Genomic DNA, 26,327 nt, shown 5'->3' with positions numbered 1-26,327 from the left:
CCATTATGTGGCACTAGGGATTCGAACTGCTGAACTGCCGACCTTTCGATCAACAAGCTCAGCGTCTTAGCCACTGAGCCACCACATCCCTCCTTATAGCCCTTATGTCTCCTGAAAATCTGTTTTGGACTTGCCCTTTTGAATGGTACAAGAGTTGATACTGGAGACTTAAGGAGGAAAGAGTTCCTGGGGAAAGCATCAGAATCCGTCCTTCAACAGGAATGGAGGAGAGGGAGAGAGAGAGAGAAAGAGAGAAGGGCTTTTTGTTCTTAGAGCAGCCCTTCAGGTTCCAGAATCAGAATTTAGTTATCACAACACATACAGGTAATCCTCGACTTACGATCACAACTGAGACTGGGACATCTGTTTCTAAATGATGCCGCCATTAAGTGAGACAGGACCAATTTGATGATCTTTTTTTGACCCAATCATGAGGTGAATCATGCAGCTGTTCAGTGAATCTCCGCTCCCTCCCATTGACTTTGCTTGTCAAAAGCCCTCTGGGAAAGTTGTAATGGCAATCGCATGACCCTCAGATACTGCAACCATTGTAAATAAATGCCAGTTGCCAAGCACCCCGATTTTGATGACATGACCCCATGGCCATTGCAAAATAGTCATAAGTATGAGGATCGTCAACAGTCACTTTTTTCAGCACCATCATAACTTCGAATGGTTGTCAAATGGATGGTACAGTCGAGGACTATCTGTATACAAACAGTGCATTTTTTTAAAAAAAAAAAGGAATCTTGACTCTGCTAAACCTATAGAAATCTCACAGTGTCATGTTTCTTGTTTCCTGGACTTTGAAATGGCCATCCTGGCCATAAGATTTTAAATAGTGCAATTTGTATATAATTATTATTTTTTTTGTTCTTTTGCAGCACAAATCTAATTTGTCCGCCCTGAGTCCGAAAGGAGAAGGGCGGTATAGAAATTTGAATAATAAATAAATAAATAAATAAATATGTAAAGTCATTTCTTAATTCATAGCTTTGCTTCGATGAAATGACATTCTCCTGTCAAAAGTAACAACCCTCCATATCTTGCTTATTAGAACTGAAGAAATAGGATCAATGTTTTGGTTATGAATCCATAAATGGCTGCTTTGTTGTGCTGAAATGGAACAAAAACTTAGAGATTTTAAACACTGGAATTATATTATTTAATTAATATGCAATTAAATATAATATGTGAACATACGAAAGTATCAAATCCCTTTAAAGTGGTAGATAGATAGATCATCATTCTATTTGGGTCACAAGCTGAAAAGTACTTCTTCTTCTCAGCTTTTGCACTTCGATTGAGCTCTCCTTCGTAATAGACAGGTGATATAGGGAAGAAAGTAAGAGGTACAAGGTTCAGATCGTGCAGCTATTGTTTGAGAGGGAATTGCAGTCCCTCTCTTGGAGCTCAGCACTGCCTCTGGAGAGCCCGCAATGGTGTTTTAGAACTTTGAATATATATTTTTAAAAAAGCAAACTGCCAGTAAAACAGCCAAAAGGGTTTTCAGCTGCCCTCAAAACTCCACAACCAGCGGCAAGCATACTTTTTAACAGGGCTAATGCAAAGGAAGGGAATGACTGGTGGGATCCTCTCTTTGACTCTGCCAGGTTTCAGAGACATCGAAGAGTTGTTACCAGAGGTGGATTGATCATTTTCATAATCAGAGAAGGCAGGTTGTGTGTGCGTGTGGATTTTTCATCCCTTGAAGCAGATCTAGCAAAATAATTCATGTTAAGCAACCATTAGCAATCAAAGGAAGTGTCTCAGTGCAGGTTAGCGGCATCAAAGGAACTGCTGGTGCCAAGGTTGGAGCAAGGGAAGGAAGAACCAGATTCCTTGATCCTACCTGCTGCTGTTCCATTAATCAGGATCCACCTCCACAAGCAGAAGCATTCTTTGCTTCTTCTAAAAGCAGAGACGTTTAACCTACGTCAAGCTTGGTCTTCTGCGGCAAATAACAGATGTCCTGCTGCTTCCATAAAGCTTCCAATTAAGTGAAGTCAATTCTGTGCATCCCCTGTCTGCTCATTTTTCCTATATCAGGGGGAAAAAAACAAAAAACCCCACAACCTCAAAAGGAAGCTTTTCCTGGACCTGGCCTGAATCAGTGCTACCCAGGAGGGAAGGGGGACATAATGGGAGGATTTCCTCAGAAGCCAATGCAAAAGTAAGACACGTTTTTTGAAGAATTGCTTCAGCGTCATTAGTCAGTTTCCTTTGATAAGACAAGAGGATTCTTTCTTCCAACACAAGCTGGCTTCATGTCTTTAAGTCACTGAAACATACATCTTTTTTCATCCTACTCCCTTCACATGACTCATGATTCATTCCACTCCTCTCACATCGTGCCTTGTAAGGTTCAGTCTCCTCTCTTTCCAATGTCCTTGGAGAGCATAGGTATTCCATCTCAGCATAACCAGAACTCGTGCCCTACCCTCCAAAAGATAGGCTTATCGCCAGTGATGTATCAAATTAGGAATCCAACTCTGGACATAATCACTTTCTAGCAAGCTATAGTGTGTAGTTAGAGATCCAATTCTGATTATTTTGATCCAGCTAGCTAAATAAAAGAACATCCTGTGACCAATATCCAACATGAATGCCTTTACCCATATCAGTGCTGCCAATCAAATTTCTGATTATATTTTGATCTCCGTTGTATTACAGATCTAGTGCCAGTTTATTTGGCACCCGATTGAACAAGGAAATGATATTCCCAAACTATAGGCCAAGCAGCTTGGTTGTACTAAACTCTTACATTATCTTCATCAGGTCCTAAAGGGGTTTCCAGAATGTTTGCAAGCTGATATCTGTCTCCACCTCAACCAAAGCTTACTTCAAAACTGCAAAGCTTTCCAGGGTGCGAGTAAAGGGTGTCTCCGGGCTCTGGCTATGAAGTTTAAGACTACTCATGCACCTCCTGGGGACACACTAGTCCATTGTGGTGATGTTCTGACTGCACTTTACTTCCTTTCCCGAGGCTCCATTGAAATCCTCAAGAATGACATGGTTGTAGCAATTCTCGGTAAGCATTCAGAAATACCATTAATTCTGGAAATGTTTAACGGTTTGATCAGCAATCGTTCCTTTTTAAGAGCAGAATCGGTATTGCATATTAGAATGAATAAAAAGAGAATATCCATCAATCTCATACTGAATCCAATATGAACCCCTTTTCTTTTCATAAAATGTACATTCTGCAAAATTTAGAGAAAAGGAATACATGATCAAGTGCAGAAAAGCAGACAGAGCAGAGGGGTGGAGTTAAACATGTCATCATCTTACAGTCCTTGCATTGCCACAAACGATATAAGTCCAAGTTCTCTTGAATTCCGTTGTCCCTCATTTGGCACCAGATCAGAGTCAATAGAATTCAAGAGGGGTTGGATTTGGATTGCGGCAATGTAAAAACTCTAAGCTTATGACACATTTAACTCCCCCAGCTCTGCCTCCTTTTCTTCTACATCAAGCAGTTAAAGCAACCCTAGGCGCTGATTCTTAAGAAAAGCAACTTCTGTAATTTAGCAAAACAGAATTAAGCTTAAATTATATTAGGATCAGATGTGCACTACTACTATGCTAGTAGAAAAATACATCTCCACTGTCTAGATATTCCGAATAACAAAATAGAGAAAAGGCATAACAGTGATGAAACGTCAGTGCTCATCCTTTAGGGATTGCCAACAATTATTGCCATAATTTCCCACAAGAACCTGATGAATGCCTAATGGTAGGAACATGTTTCCAGCACACACCTCGACTTCTTCAGAACTCAACCATCCTTACTTTCAAAGGTTTGAATCATCATATGCTCCTCGCAAAGTTTTACAAGGCTCTTTTATGAGGATCATAAATAATGATCTCTAGAGGTAAAAGCCCAATGAATTCTGTTTAGGCAATAACAACCTTCCGCAGTAAATAGCATCCATTAAGTCAATGTGGGAAAAACTATAATGACAGCGGATTGTGTCATTCCGGTTGTTAGTGAGATTTCCAGAGAGGAAGAAAAATTTTTACAAGAAAAATAAATAACTGGTGGTTAAACAATCATTTTTAGACATTTCTGTCTTCTTTTTTAAGAAGAGAGAGACAAATGTGAATTCTTGTAATTACCATGCTTTTCTGTGCCATTATTGTTACAGGCAAAAATGATATTTTTGGAGAAATGGTCCATCTTTATGCAAAACCAGGAAAGTCAAATGCAGATGTGAGAGCACTAACCTACTGTGACTTACATAAAATCCAGCGAGAAGACTTGTTAGAAGTTTTGGATATGTATCCTGAATTTTCAGACCTGTTTCTCACCAATTTAGAACTCACTTTCAACTTGAGACATGAAAATGCAAAAGTATGTTAATTATAGTGTTTGGATATCTTTTCGTTTCCCAATAAAAATGAGATTTTTTCTTTTTATTCTGTTCAGTCCTGTCCGATCTCAGAGATGCCTGGACAAGTCCCTGCAATTTTCTTGACAAGGTTTTCCGAAGTGGTTTGCCATTCCCTCCTTCCTAACTGGATGAAATTAAGGCAAAAACAACATCTACAAATTGTCTAGAACAGGGGTGCCAAACTCGATTTCATTGAGAGCTGCATCAGGGTTGTGTTTGACCTCGGGGGGGCCAGGTGGGCATGGCCAGGGTGGGCATGGCCAGCTCAACGTCACTCGTGTCAGGGGTACCTGTGGTGGCCCGGGCAGGGCTGGTGGGATCCTCCTGCAGTCCCCTGCCAACGAAAACAGAGTTTGGGAGGGCCGCGTGAAGCCCTTCCGAGCCCCGTTTTCGCTTGCAGACTCACTGCGAGCCGGTCCTTCGCTGTTTTCAGGATGACCCTATGGGCCAGATCTAAGCACCGCGCGGGCCGGATCTGGTCCCAGGGCCTTGAGTTTGACACCCTTGGTCTAGAAAGATAAAAAAAGAAAGAAAAATGTGTTCTGTCACCATAATAAAAATTGATGATGAAAGATAAATATTAGCAAAGAAAAAAACCCTAGTAAAATTCTCTCCTTTTGCATTGCTTGTTTATTTTCATGATAAGGGACTAGAGCATGAAGAACATGGTGCTTGATCACAGATATATTGATCATAGATACATACATAGATCGATACATAGATACCTGTAGGAAAAAGCAGTTATACAGTAATATTAATATCCAGCAGAGAAAAGAACAGCAATTCTATTACATGACATATTTAGAAACTAAGCACATCATAAATGAGATTTTCCATGCCTCAATTTTTTGAAATAATGTATCCACAATCTAAAATTCAATCTCAGTAAAGACAATGGCTCTCTATCTCTCCCTCTCTCACCCTCTCTATTTTATCTATAATGTAATAGCTCTAGATTACTACCTAAATTATCCTAGTAGCCATATTTTTCTCATTGCTTGTAGTTCTGCTTCAGTTTGCATATAGTACATTTCTTCTTCTTTTCTGTTTCCATCATCTCAATTTCTAGACCCAATACAGGTTAGATGTATCCCCAACGCCTATTCAGGCAGCATAGTACCTTAGATGTTTCAGGTGGTCAAATTTGGATTCCAATAAGTAGCAAAATGTTAAACAGTGTTTGGCTGTTTTTCCTTAGACACCCACAATTTAAACAGCTTCTGCTCATATATAATGTGTGTGGGGGGGGAGGGGTTTGTTCATTGCTCCCTGCCATCTTTACTTTTATCAATCCTTGGAGTCCAGTTGGATACAACTTCCTCTCCTGAATGAGATTGTTCTTCATCTGAACATCCTGTCGCAGCCCCGTTTCCCAACTTTTTCCCTTGCTACTTGAAAGCAGAAAGAAAAAAAGGAAGACTAACAGTCAGATACATTTTTAAGGCCCATTGTTAATCAGTTAAATGGGAATGCAAAAGAAAAGCTGCTTATAGTTCCATCTGTGACCAGCTGCTGAGGAAAACCCCAGTTTAGGCCCTGTATCCAGTTCCTGGCATCACCCATTTAAGCAGAATTCATTGGAATTGGAATAGGAATAGAATAGGGGTGTCAAACTCATGTCATCATGGGATGTATCGGGACTTTTCCCCCCTTCGCTAAACCAGGCATGGGCGTGGCTACCATGTGACGCATCTGGCCCATGGGCCAAGAGTTTTACAAGCCATGGAATAGGAGAAGGGTACTGAAGGCAATTAGACTAGAAATTATGAAGAGTAATTGAAGGAACTTGCTATGTTTAGCTATGAGAAAAGTCAATTGAGAGGAAGTATGATAGTACTCTTCTAGTGTGATGTCACATAGATGATCATGACCTTTTTATCTCAGCATGCAGGATGCAAAAACATTTAATTTGCATTACAAAAAAGCAGATTCCAGAAGACGGTTAGAAAATGGTACCTAGCAGTAAAAGCAGGCTGATAGTGGAACCAATGATCTAGAAATAGTTAATCTCCCCTTCATTAGATTCATTCAGGCAGATACTAGTCAACCATGTATTGAGGATGGGTCCTGTATGGGTTAGGGTGTATGGGTGGTCCTTGAGAATCTAAAGATCACAGCAATCACTGAAAGATTCTAGGGAGGAAAAAGGTGCTAACTTTCCTTTTCGTCTCCAAACAAGGGGAAGAATATAAAGAATTGTAATATAAAGAATTCATGTCAACCCAAAAAGGAAGCAGAGTGAATTTACAATATAAATGCAAACGACATGATGAATGAAGGTCTCATGAAGTGAGAGTTAAATTATATATCTTTTTAAAACCCATTATTGAGGAGCACTTAACTAGACCTAGTAAAATCTGTAGAGTAACAGGGGAACATTAAAATTTTAATGAAGTGTCAGACAAAAAAGTTAGGTTAAACAGAAGTTCAATAACCATTTTGTACATCAGCTTTCCCCAATGTGGGTTCCGTCCATAGCATTAAGCAAAAGTTTCTAAAATTCTCAGCATTTCCTAGTTGGCTAGGGAATTTTAGAAGCTGAAGTCCATACATCTGGAGCTAGATGGGGAGTTCAGGGAGTTCATCTTAAAAATCCACACATCTTAAAAGTTGTCAGGTTTGAGAAATGCTGATCTAGAGGATATCTACATTAGGCAAAACTGCTATAAATTGTAATCTGTATTTTACTGAGCAGTGGGTTTACTAAATAACATGAGGATGACTTATTCTTCAAAGCACCTGAGGGTAGGACAAGAAGCAATGGGGGGAAGCTCACTAAGGAGAGATCCAATCTGGACTAAGGATAAATTTCCTGTCAAGGAGATTATAAATATTTTAAGTTATATAAGGCACTTAATCGATGGAGGTTTTCAAGAAAAGATTGGACAACCATTTCCTGCAAGTCCCTTGGACTGCAAGGCGATCCAACCAGTCAGTCCTAGTGGAAATCAACCCTGACTGCTCTTTAGAAGGCCAGATCCTGAAGATGAAACTCAAATACTTTGGCCACCTAATGAGAAGGGAGGACTCACTGGAGAAAAGCCTAATGCTGGGAAAGATTGAGGGCAAAAGAAGAACGGGACGACGGAGAATGAGGTGGCTGGATGGAGTCACTGAAGCAGTAGGTGTGAACTTAAATGGGCTCCAGAGGATGATAGAGGACAGGAAGGCCTGGAGGAATGTTGTCCATGGGGTTGCGATGGGTCAAACATGACTTCGCAACTAACAACAACAAAACCTTGGACAGAGTGTTAGATAGAAGACCTCCAAGGTCCCTTTCCACCCTACAATTCCGCCCTACAATGGCATCTACAGAGCTAGTATAATGTAATGGTTAGAAACTGGGAGACGATGTGTTTCTTTGTGCAAAAGGCAGCTGGTGACCTTGGGCCAGTCATTCTCTCTCAACCATGGGAAGGAGGCAAGGGCAAACCACGCTAAACTTCTCTAAGAACTTTTGCCTACATCTTTCCTGTATTGAGAAGACAGATGTGATCAGTCTTTCTTTTCTATCTTCTATTCTCTTTTGTTTTCTTGTTTTGTTTTGTTTTGTTTTGTTCTGTTTCTGTTTAGTGAAAAATGACTATGTATATCTCGGAAATTCTTGACAAAGAGCAGAAATAATTATTTGAAGAAATGGCACTTACCAAAATAAAAGTGGCTTTTTCAGCTATGAAAGTCACATCTCTGTCATTGCCTCAATGATAGAAGGAAAAATTAGAGAAAGATAAAAGAGCATATAATTTGTCTGCTTTATTGTTACGTAGATCAACTTTTATTGCTGTTATTGTGTAATTAAACATCATAGCTAATTATAATTTACTACTGCATTCCTGTCTGAAGTAATAAACAATCTATAAGAGGTTGTTTTCTTCACTAGCTTATTTTTGAGAACACTCTGTTTTAAAAAGAATAAACAACTTTAAATAGTAATTCAGAGAACAAGATGTAAAGGGGACTTTAGCATTCTAGTGCTTATATCAACATTTTTTTTAAAGAGACATCTCTTCAATATCACCCACACATCTATAAATTATGAGTGAGTCTTACTCAGAAAAGGAATTACTACTATTGTTTTTTTTGCATAGAGACAAAATGCTGGGCATTGGAATGTTCTATTCTTTCTAGGAGAAGTAGGAGAAAAACCATTTCACCAGCCCTCTGAATCAGTGGTGGAATTCTACCGGTTCGGACTGGTTCAAGCGAACCAGTAGCTCCGACGATGAGTTGGGAGCTAACCAGTTCACCCCAACGATCAGATGGGCCCACTTGCCCGCCTGCGCTATTTTCCTACCTTTATCTCCTCAGCTGATTCGCGCTGCAGAGCCAATTGTGTGACGCCTCCATAGAAACTCGGAAGTGAAGATTTCTTCAAACTGTGCGCTTGCACGAAGCGCACGATCACCAAACCGGTTGTTAAACCGGGAGGATCCCACCACTGCTTTGAATCCTCCATACCCTATTCTTTGTGGGGGCTAGGGAAACCTGACCCTCCAATAGTGTAGAACCATACTTGGGGCCAAGAAGAGAGATTACTTTCCGTCCCCACTTTCTAAGATCAATAGCTTTCCATGGTTCAAAAGCTTTCTTTCTATAGAAGGTACCCTTCCATCTATGGACAGTAGAGATCTGAATCCATCTCAAAGTAAACTAACGAAGAGTTGTATCAATAAAGTCTTAATCTATCATATACTATATGGACATCTTCTTTTTCAAGGCTGATCTTGCAATAAGGCGACAGACCACAAATGATTCGGATGGAGACAATGGTAAACTCCGAAGAAGGAACTTGTCTTTTGAAAGTGACATGGATAAAGGTAAGGATGCCTTTATATACTAAATGATGCTTTATGAAAGGATAATCACATAAATCTATGCTAAATTTGTCTTAAGACTCAGAGATCATTATAGTCTGCTCAACATCTTAGTACATAGATAGAACCAATATCTTTTCACCTGGCAAAAATGCCTATTTGACTTACATTTTTTTACTGCATTTCCATACACATTTACTTGGGAATAACTCCCATTGGATTCAGTGGTGATTATTGCTTAAGTAGACATTATGTGCAATTTCAAGGTTAATGAAATTAAACAATTAGGGATTTATTTTTTTTCCTTATTGCCCTTATCATTCTAATCTGATGTATTTCTGAAAGGTTGATACAGTATAAAAGATGTTTTCCAAGTTGCCTGTACCCTACAAGAAACTTTTAGCTCAGTATCTTATTGTTGATAAGTACTGTGTTATCTGTTTCATCAAAGGGCCTCTCTAAAGCATGAAGCCAAAAGAAAAGAGGCAACAAAATCTGTCAAGAAAATGCCTTCATAAACTATTTAAACTGCTCTTCCCTCCTCTTCCCCCATTGAGAAATTGTTGACTGAGATTATGTCCCTGGGTGACCTTCAGTAACTAAATAAATATTAAAACATGCTGAAAAAGAAAAAGTAACTTTCTGGCCTGTATCCATTATGAATTTTTAATAGATCTTTTTTTCAGGATGCCACATAAATTACTGCTATGACTTCACTCCTCCAAGTGCTACACCCCTGCTGATCTACTAAGAATACTAAAAGTCAGCAAAAATTAACTCTTTGGTTTGACTCCAGACTTTCCCATCTGTAAAAGGAAAGACACATTTCATTTGTAAAACAAACAAATAAACAATATGAAACCATGAAGACTCTGTTGGAACAAGAACTATATCTCCACTATTTTGGGGAGGCAACCCTTCACTTCCTTTTCAGAGAACAAATAAATACCAAAATTGCTCTTGTTGTCTCTGCCTCCAGGAAGTTCAGTCTTGCAATTCTCATTTTGGTTTTTGTCTACTAGGCCAGGGGTCTCCAACCTTGACAACTTTAAGCCTGGAGGACTTCAATTCCCAGAATTCCCCAGCCAGGCTTAAAGTTGCCAAAATTGGAGACCCCTGTACTAGGCTGTGTAAAGTACAAACTATAGTATTTCACATCTAGACCAATTTTAGATCCTATCACAGTGGGGTACTACATAGTATAACCAGATGTTGGTTTTAACCTATAAAATCCTTTATAGTTTGATACTCAGATACGTCAGGACTTTCTGCTCCATTCAATGTTGGCCAGACTGATTAGATCAACCAGGAAAAACCAAGGCATTTGGGACTTTCAGAAGGTTTTGGGGGCTGAGACAAGGCAGCATGGTGAAATAGCCATCTCGTAGAGAGTCAGGCTAGCTCCCTCTTTATTGTAAACTGTTGAAGACCGAGTTGCTCCGTAGAGCTTTCACCTGATTTGATGTTCCCATTTCAGCTCTTTATTCCTGTCTTATTTTATATGGTTTTACCTTTGCATGATCATATTATAATTCTGTTTATTTTTTCTACTGTGGATGGTTTCATTTGTAACTTTTGTGCATAAGCCACCAAGAGTCTTTTTGATTGCAGCATGGAATTCAGTCAATCAATCAAATCCATAGGAACAAGCAAACAGCATATTAAAATTAAAATATACATGGTTAAATAAAATGCTTGTCCCTTGGAAGAGAGCCCTTTTGACTTAAGAGAAAGCTCTTAGTCCAGGGGCATTCCCTCTTTTAAGCGACCTTTTATAATCCTGAGGGAAATGATTTATTTGTTCAATTCATGTAGCTATCATGTTGTCAGGGTTCCAAGTAACACCCCCAATGAAAGAAAACTCCGAGGCTTGAGTTTCCTCAAAGTTACATTTTATTAGAGATGTCATATTGGCACATCTGGAAAAACCCAAATCTGAAAGCTTCTAGGTTCCCCTCCCCCAAGGAAAGTTCAAGTCCCCACCCAACACCCTCAAGTCCATCACATGGTCCAATCAAAGCACCGTCCCAACTGGAGATGCCTCCCAGTTCCAGCCTTCCAGGTCCAGGGCAAGATGTCCTTGAACCTCTGAGAAAGGAATGTTATTATGACTATATATATCACCCATGCTCCATAGAATCCCCCCTCCCAATTTGCCACAGTAGTAAATGGGGCAGGTCTGAAGGCCCAATACAAAAGATGGCTTCCAGGCCTGCCACATGTAGCCAATGTATGCTGCTGCCTATATTAGGGTAAAATGATCCTAGGTAGCGAAACATCAGATACGGAAATAATAAAAGATACTAGGTTATAAATCTTCTCATGCTCCACCAACCTTATATCACTATCCTCCTAAATCACAATGCTGGCGGTACCTCCCATCCTGGCCCAAGGCCTGAGGGAAAAGGCAAGTGTTAACAGCCTTCCAGAGAATAGGGAACATCTGGATCTCAGATATCATGTAATGTTATTCATCCAGTCATGTCATTTTTAACTTTATAATGGAACAGATCCTTGACCCAAGAGGCTTTTAAATCTTTTTTTAAAATGGCACAAAGGAGACCACAAAACTAGGGAATTACCTAGAAGGGAAGACTGAGATTGTGTCAATGAACAACATTTAGATTTAATTAGTTAAAACAGATTTATGCATTTTTCTTCTATTCCTGTGATACCCTTGTTATGAGGTCTTTTTTTTTTCTTTTTAAGTATCAGAAGTTGAAGAGGGGTAGTATCTCTTTGAAATCTTAGCTTTTTTTCTCACTGCGGTAGTTTCTATAGCAACTGTTTCTACATTGGCTTCATACAAAACATTGATAATGCATACTTCCTTTTATCCTTTACCTCTAGTACCTTGGCCACTTAATTTTCCAAGGATAAGACAATTAATTCAGCATTGCAGATTTTCTTCATAAGAAATGTTTGTTCAGCCTTAAAAGAAGAGTATTAAAAAATCTTAATCAAACGTCTTTCACAAAAGAAATATTATTTCTGATATTAGCAATAGTATAGTTTCTCATATTTCATGTACCTTCAGCTTGGTCTTAATTAAATTATTCTAACTTTTCATTAAAGGGATTTTATTTGTTTCAGATGTTTTATCCTGTAGAGTATCTCAGATAGCATCATTTAAAAAAAACACTTCCTATTTCTTGATATAGAACTTGAAGGACCAGGTTAGGGACTGATCTTCCTAAAGAATATTTATAAAGTTACTAAAAGTCAACACCAGCTTGATTAATACATAATCGGTCAATCAGTTCCTTTATATATGGTTCTAGGGGGAGTACTCAGTATTGAAAAACAGAAAGTAAAAGAGGATTTCAAGGAAATAGTGAATTAGAGAAAACTCTATAATATTATTGCCTATAATAATACCTTTCTCTGCTACTTTGGTAGTAGTAATCCCAATTGGTGCTCTTCTTCATAGAATTGTATTAATGGTTGGTTTTTATTATGTGTTTTTTTTATACCACCCATAGTCATATTGTGTAAGATGGACAGCTGAATGAATGAATGAACGAACGAACAAACGAACGAACGAACGAATGAATGAATGAATGAATGAATGAATGAATGAAAATATATTGATGATCTCTAACATAGACCATATTCAGTCTCCTTTGATTGGGATGAATCAGGACTTATAAGAATCGGGACTTATTAAGATAAACATGAGTCTGCTCTGCCCTAAAATATTTTCTCCTAAACATATTGTAGATCTGGTGCTTAAAAGTTGGGTAGATAAGTAGACAACCAATGGTAGTATTCTAAGTTTACCAGTGACATAGGACAAAGCTATAGATGGTCATCTACATGCTGAAACAGCAACGATAAAGTGGAAACATGGCTATTTAAACCTGCCCATAGGAAACTAATTAAGGTAGGCATTTCAGAGCAGAAATACCTTTATTGCTGTTTAAGCATATCACATACCTGCTGGCCATGATTAAGGAGGAAAATGTAGGTCAGATATTGTCTTGATCACAAAATGGCTGTGATAATCCTTTTCCAGCAGGGCTGGACATACTGTTAGGCAGAATGAGGTTGATAGCTCAAGTAGTAAAATAGGGGAATAATGAAAGGTTGGTAATGGTTATTTATTAAACGAATTAATAACTATGTTTTTAATGTCAGGGATGGTAGAGGTCCTTGTAGCAATTACAATTCAGAACAAACTATCCTGGATCATCCAATAGAAATTCTTGGAATTATTAAACAAAGATTTTCTATTAAACATAGGAACAAGGCTTGTGAGATCATAAATTTAAGCTATAACCATCCGGCTTAAGTTATTTGCTTCAGTCCTCAGCTGCACAGAGATTGACAAAATTACCTACTGATAATTTTAGTAGCTTTACTAAAAGCTGTAAAAGCTACTTATTTACATTTTAGTAAATAAGGGAGAAATGATTTGTTTATGTTTGGGGATAAAAAACTGATTATAAATTGGAGAATTTTAAGGGTGACATCCTATTCATATTTGCAGGATTGTCTATCTGTGTTTAGAGTTACCATATGTATATAGCATAAAGCTGGTTCAAATCATGTTATTTTAATTAGAGGAAGAAGATATACTATGGATTGGGAATATTATCCATATTTGCATTAAATACTCAATCTACGTACTAGATACCATTATTCCTAGACTCTCACAAGTGTGTTTTTAAAAATCACTTCACTTTCAAGAACAGAGTTGTTTTGAAAATGTATACAAGTGTGTATGAGGAGCAGGGATGAAATCCAGCAGGTTCTGACAGGTTCTGGAGAACCGTTAGCGGAAATTTTGAGCAGTTCAAAGAACCGGTAGCGGAACTTTTGAGTAATTCGGAGAACCAGCAAATACCACCTCTGGCTGGCCCCAGAGTGGGGTGGGAATGGGGATTTTGCAGTATCCTTCTCCTGCCATGCCCACCAAGCCACACCCACAGAACCGGTAGTAAAAAAAATTGGATTTCACCACTGATGAGGAGGTAAACAAAGATTCTGAGCCCAAGGAAGCCAAGAGAAAAAAAATTCAGCTCAATACATTAGTGTCCCAATTTCAATCTAGATCTTGCATATTTTTTCTAATTAAATTATATCAAACTGCTATAGACATTCAAAATAAGCCATTCTCTTTTTTAAAAAAAAGTAATGTGTTTCTTTCCTAGGAATATTTAGAAATGTTTGTTTTTTTTAAAAAAATCAGAATGTATTAAATGCTGGGGAAAAAAGATGAGTAATCCTGTATGCAAAAAAAATTTGTTCTCTAATGCATTTATTTGTACTCACCATTGTTTTTTTAAAAAAATTCAGCCATGTCCCTTGGGACTAGAGATGAATTGTAGGATCTGCTTGAGGAAATAGATTTAAATCCTACAGGAATGTTCTATAAAAAGACACTGAAGTAACATTATTCTCTGAACAGCTTGCTAAATGGTATCATAATGGACAGTATTCCCCACTTCCCCGAGGACAAGAATAAATAGCATCAATCTAATAATTTCTTTTCTAACAGATTATGACAAAGAAGATGAGAATTCCATGGACAACAACAGGCATTGTCAGGCCATCGAGAAACATTATGTGGAAAAGAGAAGCAGGTCATCATCTTATGTGTCATCTACAGATGATGAGCAGAAACCTTTGTTTTCTGAGATCATAGGCTACACAGCTGGACTAGGCAAGGCTGCAGTGTTGGATTTTGAGGAAATGGTGAATGCAACAGAAAGAATCCAAAGTGATCAACGGAGCCACTCCTGTAAAGGTAAACCCAACAAAGTCTTTTGCCAAAGGTATTCAGATTTAAGAAGTCACGGGACATGGTTAGAATAATCAGACTTTTAACCTTCTAATCAAACATCTCCTTGAAAATAGCAATAGCACTTCGACTTACATACCGCTTCACACTGCTTTACAGCCCCCTCTAAGCAGTTTACAGAGTCAGCATATTGTCCCCCAAAAGTTTGGGTCCTCATTTTACCCACCTCAGAAGGATGGAAGGCTGAGTCAACCTTGAGCCTGGTGAGATTTGAACTGCCAAATTGTAGGCAGCTGTCAGTCAGCAGAAGTAGCCTGCAGTACTGCATTCTAACCACTGTGCCACTGTGGCTCATCTCAAAATAGCCCTTGAGATTAAGTTTATCTCATTTTAGCAGTTAATTTCTTCAACCCTTAGAGTGTTTTAAAAGATATGATATTATCTTCAATAGATAGTAGCAGAATGGTCATCTTTAAACTGACCATAAAACTCCCAACAGCAAAGGGGTTTTTAATCTCTTTGTTATATACAAAAGATGAGCAGCATAGTGGTCTAGTGGTGAAAATACTCGCCTCCCAGTCAGAAGGTTGAGAGTTCAATCCTAATTGGTGGTTGATGTTTCTCTCTGAGGGTGCAAAGAAAAAATAATCTGCTGCAAACTCTGCATAGGCATAAGGAAGGGCATCCAGCCAGTAAACGCTCAGCTTCATCCAGTTCCCCAACTCTACCCCGAATTAAGAGATTACAGAGTCGTAAAAAGGAGTTATTTATATATACAAAAGATTCAGAAATTGCCCGAAAGCTATAGAGCAGGCAAAAAAAGAGAAGAAAATTATCCTGTCTTAACAAATCTGCCATATAAAAAAAGCTTATTTGAACCAAGACATAATATTTAATATTCCGTATCCTTCCAAGGTGGGTAAAATGAGGATCCAGATTGTTGGGGGCAATATGCTGACCTCTTATACCTCTTAGGGCTGTAAAGCACTGTGAAGCGGTATATAAGTCTAAGTGTTATTGCTGGTGCTATTCAAAGCCAGCCTTTCTGTCAGAGAATTATAGCTGAACCAAATAAGATAAGAGACCATAGGAAACCATCTGTCCATAAAGTGTAATACAGTACAAAGATTGGAACTTCCCATACAATGCAGTTTCTCAAACATTTCTGGTATAACATTGGTGAGTTTTGTTCAAGAAACTAAGATTAGACTAATGAATGATCTGATCGCAGAAATCTCATGTCTTGTTTCATTTGGTGCTGAGTCTTCGGTTTCTGAAATTAGCCTGTTCCTGTGAAGCCTGAAAACTTGATAGCTCTGACCCAAATTAATGACAGCTGTATTGCTCCACCTGTTGGGAAGGAATCATGCTACCATCCCGTTGTATAAATTAGCTATTATGCTGCTGTTGTTTTAAGAAGTGATAAAGTTGAGTCATAAATAGTCATTGGGGTTTTTTTGCCACTCTGAATTAAGCGAGAGATGCTCAAATATTGCAATTTAGGTTTCAGACACCATTCCAAATTTCAGTATGTAGCAAACATTTACCACGTAAGATCAGCACTGAATCAATTTTGCCTCATTATTAATCAGATATATAAATTATCTCCTAGCCATTTCATTATGGAATCTTATTGCCAGAACTTTAAGACTGTTGATTAGGAATAACTGAAATGCATGAAGATATGCAAAACGTCAAGAGTTCTGTCCCTGCAATATTTCTATACATCCCAATGGATGTGTGTTTTGTTGATTTCTCTCCTTGTATGAATATTTCTGCATACAGAACTTCAGTTTTTAATCCCATATCACTTCATCAAATATCAGGTTACATCAGACCTGGGCATTTTACGGTCCCCGGGTCACATCCGGACCTTTAGCTTTCTGTCCAGCCTGCGTAGACTGCTTTTATTTTGAAGGCGACTGCTATTTTGTGTGTGTGTGTGTGTGACTGCGCACCTTCACAGCCCTATTGGTTCAGCCCTCCACAGCAGTCTCAGTTTCTCATGTGGTTCCTTGGGAAAATTAATTGCCCTCCCCTGAGATACAGAGAGAGAGAGAGGTAGAGCCAATAATGACATTCATCTACCCATAAATTCCCAGTGACTCAGACCTTTATAAATATTACTAATATATATTTGCAATTTGGAAGCTCACCTTTTCCCCATTTGGTTGCTAGAAATATATCTCGCAGCTATGGCAACACTTTCCAAGGCAACCTAGCAAAACAATCTTCTCTGGGCTATATTTAGCTATTTTCAGGAGTGTTTTTACTGTGGTCACACACGAACCCAAATAAAATGTCCTTGTTCTTTGGGACACTTAAGAAGTCATCGTCTTTTCTCACTCTTTGTGTGTGTGTGTGTGTGTGTGTGTCTGCCTGCTTTTAATAATGTTCCATCTAATCAGCAGCATTCTTGTTTGTTCTTGTTAACTGAACTAATTAACAAAATGTGGATGTTTTCTAAACGTACTGAGTATACAGTGTGTAACGATATTTACGTATGCTGGTAGATATGATACTGATAGGTTCATCAGTTTTAGTGATTGTGAGGGGGGGGAAAGCCTAATGATGTGATACTTCATTGTTAATATCCAGGGTAAGGAGTGATATTGGCATTACAGTGGATATTTTTTCCTCACGATGGAAAACCGTCTGCATTCATGTGAACTTGCCTGAACTCTCTGAACGGTTTCAGAGGCCTTTGCAAAAAAGCCTGCCAGAAAAATGAATTGGACTGGTGAGCTCCTGCCATGGTGCCAGCTCTATTATTATAGAAGTGCCTGATTTTGATATGTGTACCTAAGACTCCATAACTGCTTTTAAAAAGACCTGAAAGACCTGGTTGTTTACAGTTACTTTACTTGTTTTAGAACAGTCCATGAAGCTTACTGGTTTTTCGATGACATGACTTCTATTTCTGGACCATAGATGGCAGCAAAGAGGATCTTTTGTATCTTTTGCTACTATCTAGAAGTTATTCAGATATTTGCAGATCAGATAGGATCAGCTCTTGCTGATGTTTGATCTTGTTGAGCATTTTTATTTCAGTCTTGTTTTTCCATTTGTTTTGTGACAATATTTTTAAGGTGTGAAGAGAACATAAGGAAAAGGCTGTGCACCTTGAGAGCTCATATATAAATATTTATATAAAGAAACCAGTTTTTTAAAGTATAAATAAAATGCTTTGACTGAATAAAAGCAAACGTAACCCTAGGAAATTACAGTCTGTGGAAAGGAGTGTAACTAAGGCGTATGGTTGGGTTTTGTTTGGGGAATGTCAAAGTTTTCTTCCTTGTACTTCTGCTTTTCTTTCCTGGAAATGAAAATGATGCAGAGGAATTGATTCAGAGCAAAAAGATAAATAAAGGAAAAGCTATTATTTTCCATCTGTTTTTTGAGGCTGAAAATTGCATTGTTGGGCAACTGCTGTTGATCGATCAATAACCTAGATAGGAAGACAGATCAGTCAGTATCTGACTATTTTTTCCCAGATTTCCCCCAATCAACAAACAGTGTGCCCTGCTTCATAATATGTCCATAGATGCTTCTTCTGTTGTACTGTCACCCTACAAGGTAGACCAGATTAAGAAACAAATACCATATAGGTCAGGACTACTTTTACTGTAATAAAATTTGGCAAGTCTGAATGTGCTTCCCCCTCCCTCACTTTATCTTCATATGAACTAAGAAGGGGCTTGTCTGAGACGTTTTCCCAAATTAGTTTCTTGGAACCAGCTCAATTCCTGTTTATCTAATTATTGTCTTGGTAACAATAATTGTCCTTCACAGCCATTCCTTATTCCCTTTACTTGCAATGTATTCAAAAGTACTAGTAGCAGTAGCAGTAGCAGATCTCAGGCTTGTTCAAGATTATATGTGTTTGTCCTAAACCGCTGTGGCTGTTCAGGCTCTCTCAGCTCAGATGCTTTTATCATCAGCTGCTTTTTGCAAGGCCCTCTATATCTCAACACTGTAAGAGAATGATCTGATCCAGACTTCCACCTCAATTAGCCACTAATATCTGGATATTTAATCCCAAACCAGTTATTCTGGCTGTCATTGTCTGTCATCCTTAATCAGCCCCAGCATCTCTATCAATAAACTTGCTCAGATTCACTGAGAATGTCTGATGCCCAGAGATCATGGGGAAAAAAATATTCTCCTGTAACTATAGTTCTTTTTGTGGTAGTCTGTGCATTCACACAATCCATCCATCTTCTCCACGTTAAATGCCTACCGTGGTAAGGAATCTGAGATGCTGTGAGAATCTCAACCATTCAGAGGGAACAAGGGAGGAAATAAACCCAGGAGTATCTGGATAAGGGATTGTACTTTCCTTCTCAAAACTTGCTTTAGCTCTTCAAAATTCTAAGAGTGGCTTCTGCACAGGGAAATTAGCCTTGTGTGTGAGTGTGCTGGTGGCAGGCGAAAGACTACAGTAACAGATAAGCAACCTCTTCGTATCGCATGGATTAGAAATATAAGAAACAGACATAAAATAGGCTATCTGCATTAGGCTAACTTTCACTTTCATTCACCGTTTTGACTGGCAGATCTCAGAGACAGAAGAACCTGGGAGGAAGATCAGAGCAGAAGTCACCAAGAATCATCCTGTCCATCCGCATTACCTCATGTCACCTGGGGAATCTCTGAAACAGAAAGTGAAATCAACTATGGTGAAGTGGAACAGAGGCTAGATCTACTTCAAGAGCAACTCAGCAGGTAACTCAAGAGCATGAAGAAAAAAAGCAAAGCTGGATTTTCAGTAGCTTTGATATTGACAGTAATGTTGACATCTCTCTTTTTTTCAAACTAGATCCATGCCACTGAATAATATAACACTATTATGTAGAGTCAAAATGGCCTGAGGATGAAGATAAGAAGCATCCTCTTGTGGCTACCAGTAGTAAATGTAGTTTTTGTGCATACGTCAGATTTGAACTGAGGATTTCCTTCTTTATAGTGTGATCTTTTAGCTCCATATCAGCATATAGCTTAACCTGGCCTGTCATGTGTAGAGTTTTCCCAGCAATCAATCTACTGTTCTCACTGATAAACACACACACACACACACACACACACATACACACACACACTTACCTATTTTTGCTCATTAAGCATCTTCCCAAACCATGATGTGTTTGGTTGGTATTACCTTCCTGAACGTTTTATGGTGTGATTTTTAGGTATTCAGTACTCCATGGAATTCCTCTACTGTTCATTAAGCTGTTGAAGATCATTTTGGCATTTTTTGTAACTCTTGATTTGTTTCCAGATCTATCAGTGAGGAGCAAAACTTGTGTCCTAGTTACATTTTTCTCAGTTCAAGTCCCACTTTACCCACATTCCTTCGGAATAAAAAATAGCCTATCCACAGTGATCTCACATATTAACTTCATCAAAACTAGGACAAAACTTGGACAGCTGCTAGCTCAAGGAGCTTCTCAAAGATCCTGAATTAGAAAGTAAAGTTTAGTTCATTATTCTGAAGGGTTCTTGGCTGAGTCAAAGAAATATACCAAAGCTGTTCCATTTATAGAGGAATTAAATAAACATTTTTATGGAAACTAAGAACAGTTTCATGCTTCAGTTGAATGGTTCGGTGATCTAACATTGTAGTGGAGATCTCTTACTGGGCTGTGGTTTCAAATGTGGATGCTTTCACTTTTTAAGAAACATTTGAAATAAAGATTGTAGCAAATGCAGCTAGTGAAAGACAACAAAGCAGATTTTCCAAGTTAATAGCAGTGCACTCAAAGGCTTGCAGAGACTTGTTAGAGGAAATCAGGGAATACGTAAATCAAACTGTTACAAATGAATGAAATTAAAGCTGTTTTTTGCTACATTGGTTGACAGGGTTATTGAGGAAGAAAATCTATTGACCAGCATAAATTCATTGTGAATTCTTGATAGCATAAAATGACAGCGAATCCAAGAGAGAGTATAGCAACATGATTGTGACTGTACACCATTAATATCTGTTCAGCAGATTTTTTTTTAAAAAAAAATCCTTCAAAGAAAAAAGTCACAGGCATATCAGGAGATGACAGAGTGGGTGGGAGTAGTTAGCAAATATTCCTGTCAACATAAATAAGATTTGTTCATCCTGCTATTTCACTGTTGTAATTGCCCCTCACTGGGATATCCCTTCGAATGCTTACCAAGGAGGATTCAACTCTTGAGCTGAAAGAGATCATCAATTTTTGTCAAGCAGTATCTTATGTGCAATCGGATCAATCATGTTTTATTGATTATTAACACTATTATTTCAATTGTAATTTTATTCTTGAAAGCTGCCCTGAATGCCATGAAGCAGTAGAACAGAAAAGAACTTTAAGTACATGCATTTACAATCAATTTATATGATACCCGATGTACACATTTGAGTATTAAAACCAACAGATTAAAAACAACACAAAAGAAAAATAAGGCTGACCCACAGTCAATCAAGTTTCAAATCACCATAGATGGTCTCATCCATCATTGGCCTTCAAGACCAATGGCCAATGCCATCAGGACCATCCAAATCTTAAGGGGAAGACTATTCCAGAGGGCAGGTACTACAACAGAGCATGTCTTCTGGGTCCACCACATGATTCTGTTTTATAGAGGAGATACATGCCATGTCCACCCTGTTGGATCTCATGGGGTGGATAGAATCAATAAGTGATAAATACTCTACAAGACCCAGTCCTATACTGTACCATGAAGGGCTTTATAGGTGATAATCTGTACCTTAAATTGTATCCAGAAGCCTAAATAAGCATTGCAGAAAGTCTAGCAACATCTATTATGGTTATTCTTTCTGTGGATGATTGCCATGTCACTCTGTTGGTTCTCTTTTGGAGTAATTAATGAGCAGCCTATCACATGAAGAGCCAGTTTGGTCTAGTGGTTAAAGCATCAGGTTAAAAACCAAGTACCATGAGTTCTAGTCACACCTTAGGCGTGAAAGGCAGCTGGGTGACCTTGGGCCAATCACTCTCGGACAAACCCAGTTAATTTGTGGGGGAGATAGGAGGAGGAAGGAGTATAGGCATGTTTGCACCTTCGGTTATTTATACAAAATAAAAAGGGTGGGAACAAATAAATAAATATACCGCATTGCATTTAATTCCAGGACTGTTCATTTTTCTGTTTGGAGAACTATGTTGCTGCCAAAGGAAAAAAATAAGTGGCTAAACATCTATTCCTGCCATTCCAGATACTATTTATGAAGCTTTTCAAGGCTTCAGAGGTTGCTTTGCTTCAACAAATATCGAATGGAAGCAGCTTTTTAAAGTGAAGCGCTGAATCGGAACAGGACTCTGTATCAGTGCATTAGGATTGGCGTGCTGCTTTGATCTTGACAATAAAAAAAATGCACATGCAAAAGACTTCTTTTTCCTCTAGATCAAGACAGTCGATTAAAGCAAATCAGTCCACTTCAATGCTTTGATTTAAAGCACTGAGTCAAGCTGATTTGCTCTTTGGAATTATATTCCAGCCAAGCTACACACATTTAATATATCCCTTTTGCAAAATATTGTATAGATTAGATTTCTTTTCTATGTATTTTCTACATTCCATCGTCTCACATTGTCAGGGGTGTTGAACTCGATTTCATTGAGGGCCGCATCAGGGGGGCCAGGTGGTCATGGTCAGCTCGACATCACTCATGTTGTGGGCATCTGGGTGGCCTGGGCAGGGCTGGGGGGATCCTTTGCCAGTGAAAATGGAGCTTGTGACCCTCCTGGGCTCCGATTTGCTGGCAGAGGCACTGCGGGCCAGTCCTCCGCTGTTTCCAAGGTGGCCCCGCAGGCTAGAACTAAGCACCCCACAGGCCTTGAGTTTGGTTTAATACATTACTGTAAGGCTGTGTTGGTTAAGGACCATGCTTTTGGCATTCTTCAAGTCTGAATAACTTGTCTGAAATGGTTGCCTGGTCAAGCAGGAGGTTGGACTGGAAGACTTCCAAGGTCCCTTCCAACTCTGTTGTTCTGCTAAATATTTCTGTTAAGTAAGATTAAGAGATGCTGAATGCTCATATAGCCTACTCCAATGTGTACTTGGATCCACGTCAGAGAATTCAGAACATATCTGTTTCATCCAATAGCATTATTGTTTGTTTTTTTTTAAATGGCTATTACGGTCAAAATAATAATGTGGAACAATCCCCAGAAAAGTATGAGGCATGGTAAAATATGTTTATTCTTAGCTTACTACCAATTGCATGAGCATCTAGCATATTTTGTCTACATTTCAGGGCAGCCAAATCAAATGTACCCAAAAACTAATACGAAAAATATTTGGAAACTTTTTTTTTTACCAATCTACACATTTCTGGTACATAACTATGGCAATGTTTTGTTGCTTTCTCAGCATCAGCAAAGTATCTGAAGTTATTTGGAACTCTTTTATGCAGTCAATTAATACAGGAGATAGCATTCTTTGAAACTGATTTAATTTTTAAACATTTATATTAATTGATACAATTAATTGAAAGCTATAACTGCATAAATGCAGATTAGCATAACCACAAAGTTAATAAGCTAGCAATAAAAAATTAAACAGGGAAAAGAAAGGAGGGGGGGAAGTCTCAGTAAAAAATTGTCCCTTATGCTCAAAAAAAAAAAGTTGGCTTGTATTAACTTAATTACACTTTGTTTAATTTGAACTTCTACTGATTTATTAGAACAGGACTTCCAAGCTGATGTAAATAGCTAATATCAGCTTCATTAACTATTTATTAAGTAAGTTATTCACTTGGAAACTAGAGATAATCTCTGCACAGCCTTTGTGGAGCTTCAGAAGTAGCAATTGCATCACAACAAATGTCAAAGTTGAATATACAGCCAAGAAGTACTCCACATGAAATGAAACTCATTTTTTTTTTAATTCTGGAAAGCTTGTAAGAACAGCTTCGTATTTAACACTGATCTAAAGTTGTAATACACAGAAGTGTACAAACTAAATTTAGGATGTGCAAACTAAATTTAAGAAAGGCAGAAGCAGCTCAGTATCACATTGCTAGCATCTGATGGATAATAGAACAGGCAAAGAGGTTTGTTTAAAGACTATTTTTGCTTTATTGATTACACAGTGGCTTCTGGTTGGATAGTCCACAACAAATTATTGGATAGTCCTTAAAAAGATGGAAGTCTGGGTCAACTACCTGCTTCTTCAAGAATTTATATGGTGACTAGCAAGCACAGTTAGAATGCAATATGAAATAAGTAAATGGTTCAAAATTGGGAAAGGAATGACAAGACTATGCACTGTTATTTAATTATATACAGAATGTATTGTGAGAAATAATGCAGTAGCAAAAACAGAAGGTGAAATTAAAGTTGTGGGGGAAAATATTGACAATGCAAGCATAATACAAGCCGCCCTGAGTCTTCAGAGAGGGGCAGCATACAAATTGAATTAATAAATAAATAAATAATAAACTTATAATAAGTTTAGAGTCCCTTGGGAGTTGAGTGGCATAGAAATGCGACAAAATAAATAAATAAATAATCCTTTTTAAAAATATGGTAAACCCATCTTTGGTAAAAAGGACTCTATCCAGTGGTGGGATTCAGCCGGTTTGGGCCAGTTTGGGTGAACCGGTAATTAAATTGCTGGCTGGCCCCATCCCGCCCCTTCCAGGAGTCCCCACGTGCTCCATTTTGGCTCCCAGATAAGTGCAGGGAGGCCCCAAACGGGGTACGGAGGGGGTGGCATGGGCCCCCGGGGCCCTTTTTTGCTCCTAGATGGTTGCAGAGAGACCTCCTAGGCCCAAAATGCCCCCTGCAACCCGTTGTTGTTCCCAGGAGGCTGCAGGAGGCCTACTAGGCTCAAAATGAGGTGCAGGGGGGGAAGCGCATCCCCCCTATGGCCCATTTTTGTTCCCAGGGGAGTGCAGGAGGTCACGTGCTGCCTGTCACACCCCCTGGCCACACGTACCATGCCCAAGCCGAGCCAGCCAATCATTAGGAAAGAGAACCGGTTGTTAAATTATTTGAATCCCACCACTGACTCCATCTGATTTCTGTTGATAAAGAATATGACACAGTTCTGAATAGAAATATAAAAACTGCTAGTTAATGAACTTGAACTCTCTAGACATTTTCTCTTCTATATCTTGAAGAGATAATATATTATTTTGTTTAATTTATTTAAGTCCAAAAGGCAATAACTTGCTAGATTACCTTTTCCCAAACACTGTTATCTTATTACAGTGTGTGTGTTTTTAGGAACACAAAGCGTATTATATTTATCTTCAATTGAAGCCAAAAACCTATGTTAATTCCCATTAATGAGATGTCCTGAGCAATAATACTTATCTTTTCATCCAAAAATGGTGATATAGTGTATTTCCTGGTAATACAAGAACAAAAACTTTGATTTCATTTCATTTAGGAAAATCTTTATTATTCAGAAAAGATTATTTAAAGAATGCATATATTTTTCATCAGATAAAAGGAGTATTTACTGGAGCATCGTCTAAAATGATAACAGTATCTTTAATTACTAAATAACTTATTTCTATCACAGAATAGAAAGATTAAAAAATAATATTCCTACATTCAGAAGAAAATAAAGCACATTCCTGTTGGGAAAGATTAATAGAGTATGAATATCCATGAAAAAGTCATATATGTATTATTGTATAAACAAAAATGTGAAATCACAGCTGCTAGTTCTTCAGGTTGTGTTGACCTTCATCGCATCTAGTTATGTATTATTATGGTTGGTGACACAGTCAGCCAAGTGTTTAGACTGGATTTGGCATTTTTGTCTACCTATTGAGTCCTTCCCAAGGACCTGGGATAGGGAGATGTTGTTGTTTAATGATATTAAACATATCATTGAAGGATGTAAGCTGTTCCAAGTAAAGCTGCCTTTTGCAATTGACTAATAATAATGATTTTGTCAATGCCAGTGGCATATAAGTAGTGCTCCAGAAATTCTGGGATTGCACTCAAGGTACTTTTTACTATTGGTACTACCTTTGCTTTCTTTGGCCATAGTCATTCTACTTCTATTTGCAGGTCTTTATATTTTGTTATTTTTCTCCAGTTCTTTATCTTCTCTTCTATTGTTTTCAGGTACTGCCCCATCCACTATCCATTTTTTTTCTCTTTCCTATCAACATTTGTTAAATTTAGGGTGTTATGTGGTAGGTCCTTGTCTGTTGAAATGCTGAAATCCCAGAACACTTTAGCTTCTTCATTTATTATTATTTATTATTATTTTGTCTATTTTATGCCCTACCAGTTCTTGCTTGCAGGCAATTGGTATTTGTTGTATTTGAAGATGCCTTTTTTTTTGACAGGAACATAAAGATGTAAAATATTTTTCAGTTGCCTCATTATTATGAAATGATTTCTAAATAAAATTGGATAA

The 26,327-nt window shown here is 38.2% G+C and overlaps 1 protein-coding gene across 13 annotated transcripts in view; it reads left to right on the top strand.

The window, feature by feature from the left end:
• The window catches only part of KCNH7 (potassium voltage-gated channel subfamily H member 7), a 330,241-nt gene that overhangs the window by 288,407 nt on the left and 15,507 nt on the right, over window positions 1–26,327 (top strand). For 11 of the 13 annotated variants that reach the window (XM_060687993.2, XM_060687992.2, XM_034426376.3 and 8 more), the window contains 5 exons: window positions 2,779–3,031; window positions 4,149–4,354; window positions 9,112–9,211; window positions 14,709–14,957; window positions 19,508–19,676. In XM_060687993.2, coding sequence (XP_060543976.1) covers window positions 2,779–3,031; window positions 4,149–4,354; window positions 9,112–9,211; window positions 14,709–14,957; window positions 19,508–19,676 — 977 coding nt within the window. The remainder of the gene's footprint in view (window positions 1–2,778; window positions 3,032–4,148; window positions 4,355–9,111; window positions 9,212–14,708; window positions 14,958–19,507; window positions 19,677–26,327) is intronic. The other 2 variants (XM_034426358.3, XM_087881974.1) reach the window with 1 other exon arrangement.

Source organism: Pantherophis guttatus, chromosome 1 (assembly GCF_059756535.1).
Source record: "Pantherophis guttatus breed Tessera chromosome 1, ASM5975653v1, whole genome shotgun sequence".
Classification (NCBI taxonomy): domain Eukaryota; kingdom Metazoa; phylum Chordata; class Lepidosauria; order Squamata; family Colubridae; genus Pantherophis; species Pantherophis guttatus.
The sequence above is the reverse complement of the archived record's forward strand: the minus strand, read 5'-3'. Positions and strand labels throughout refer to the sequence as shown.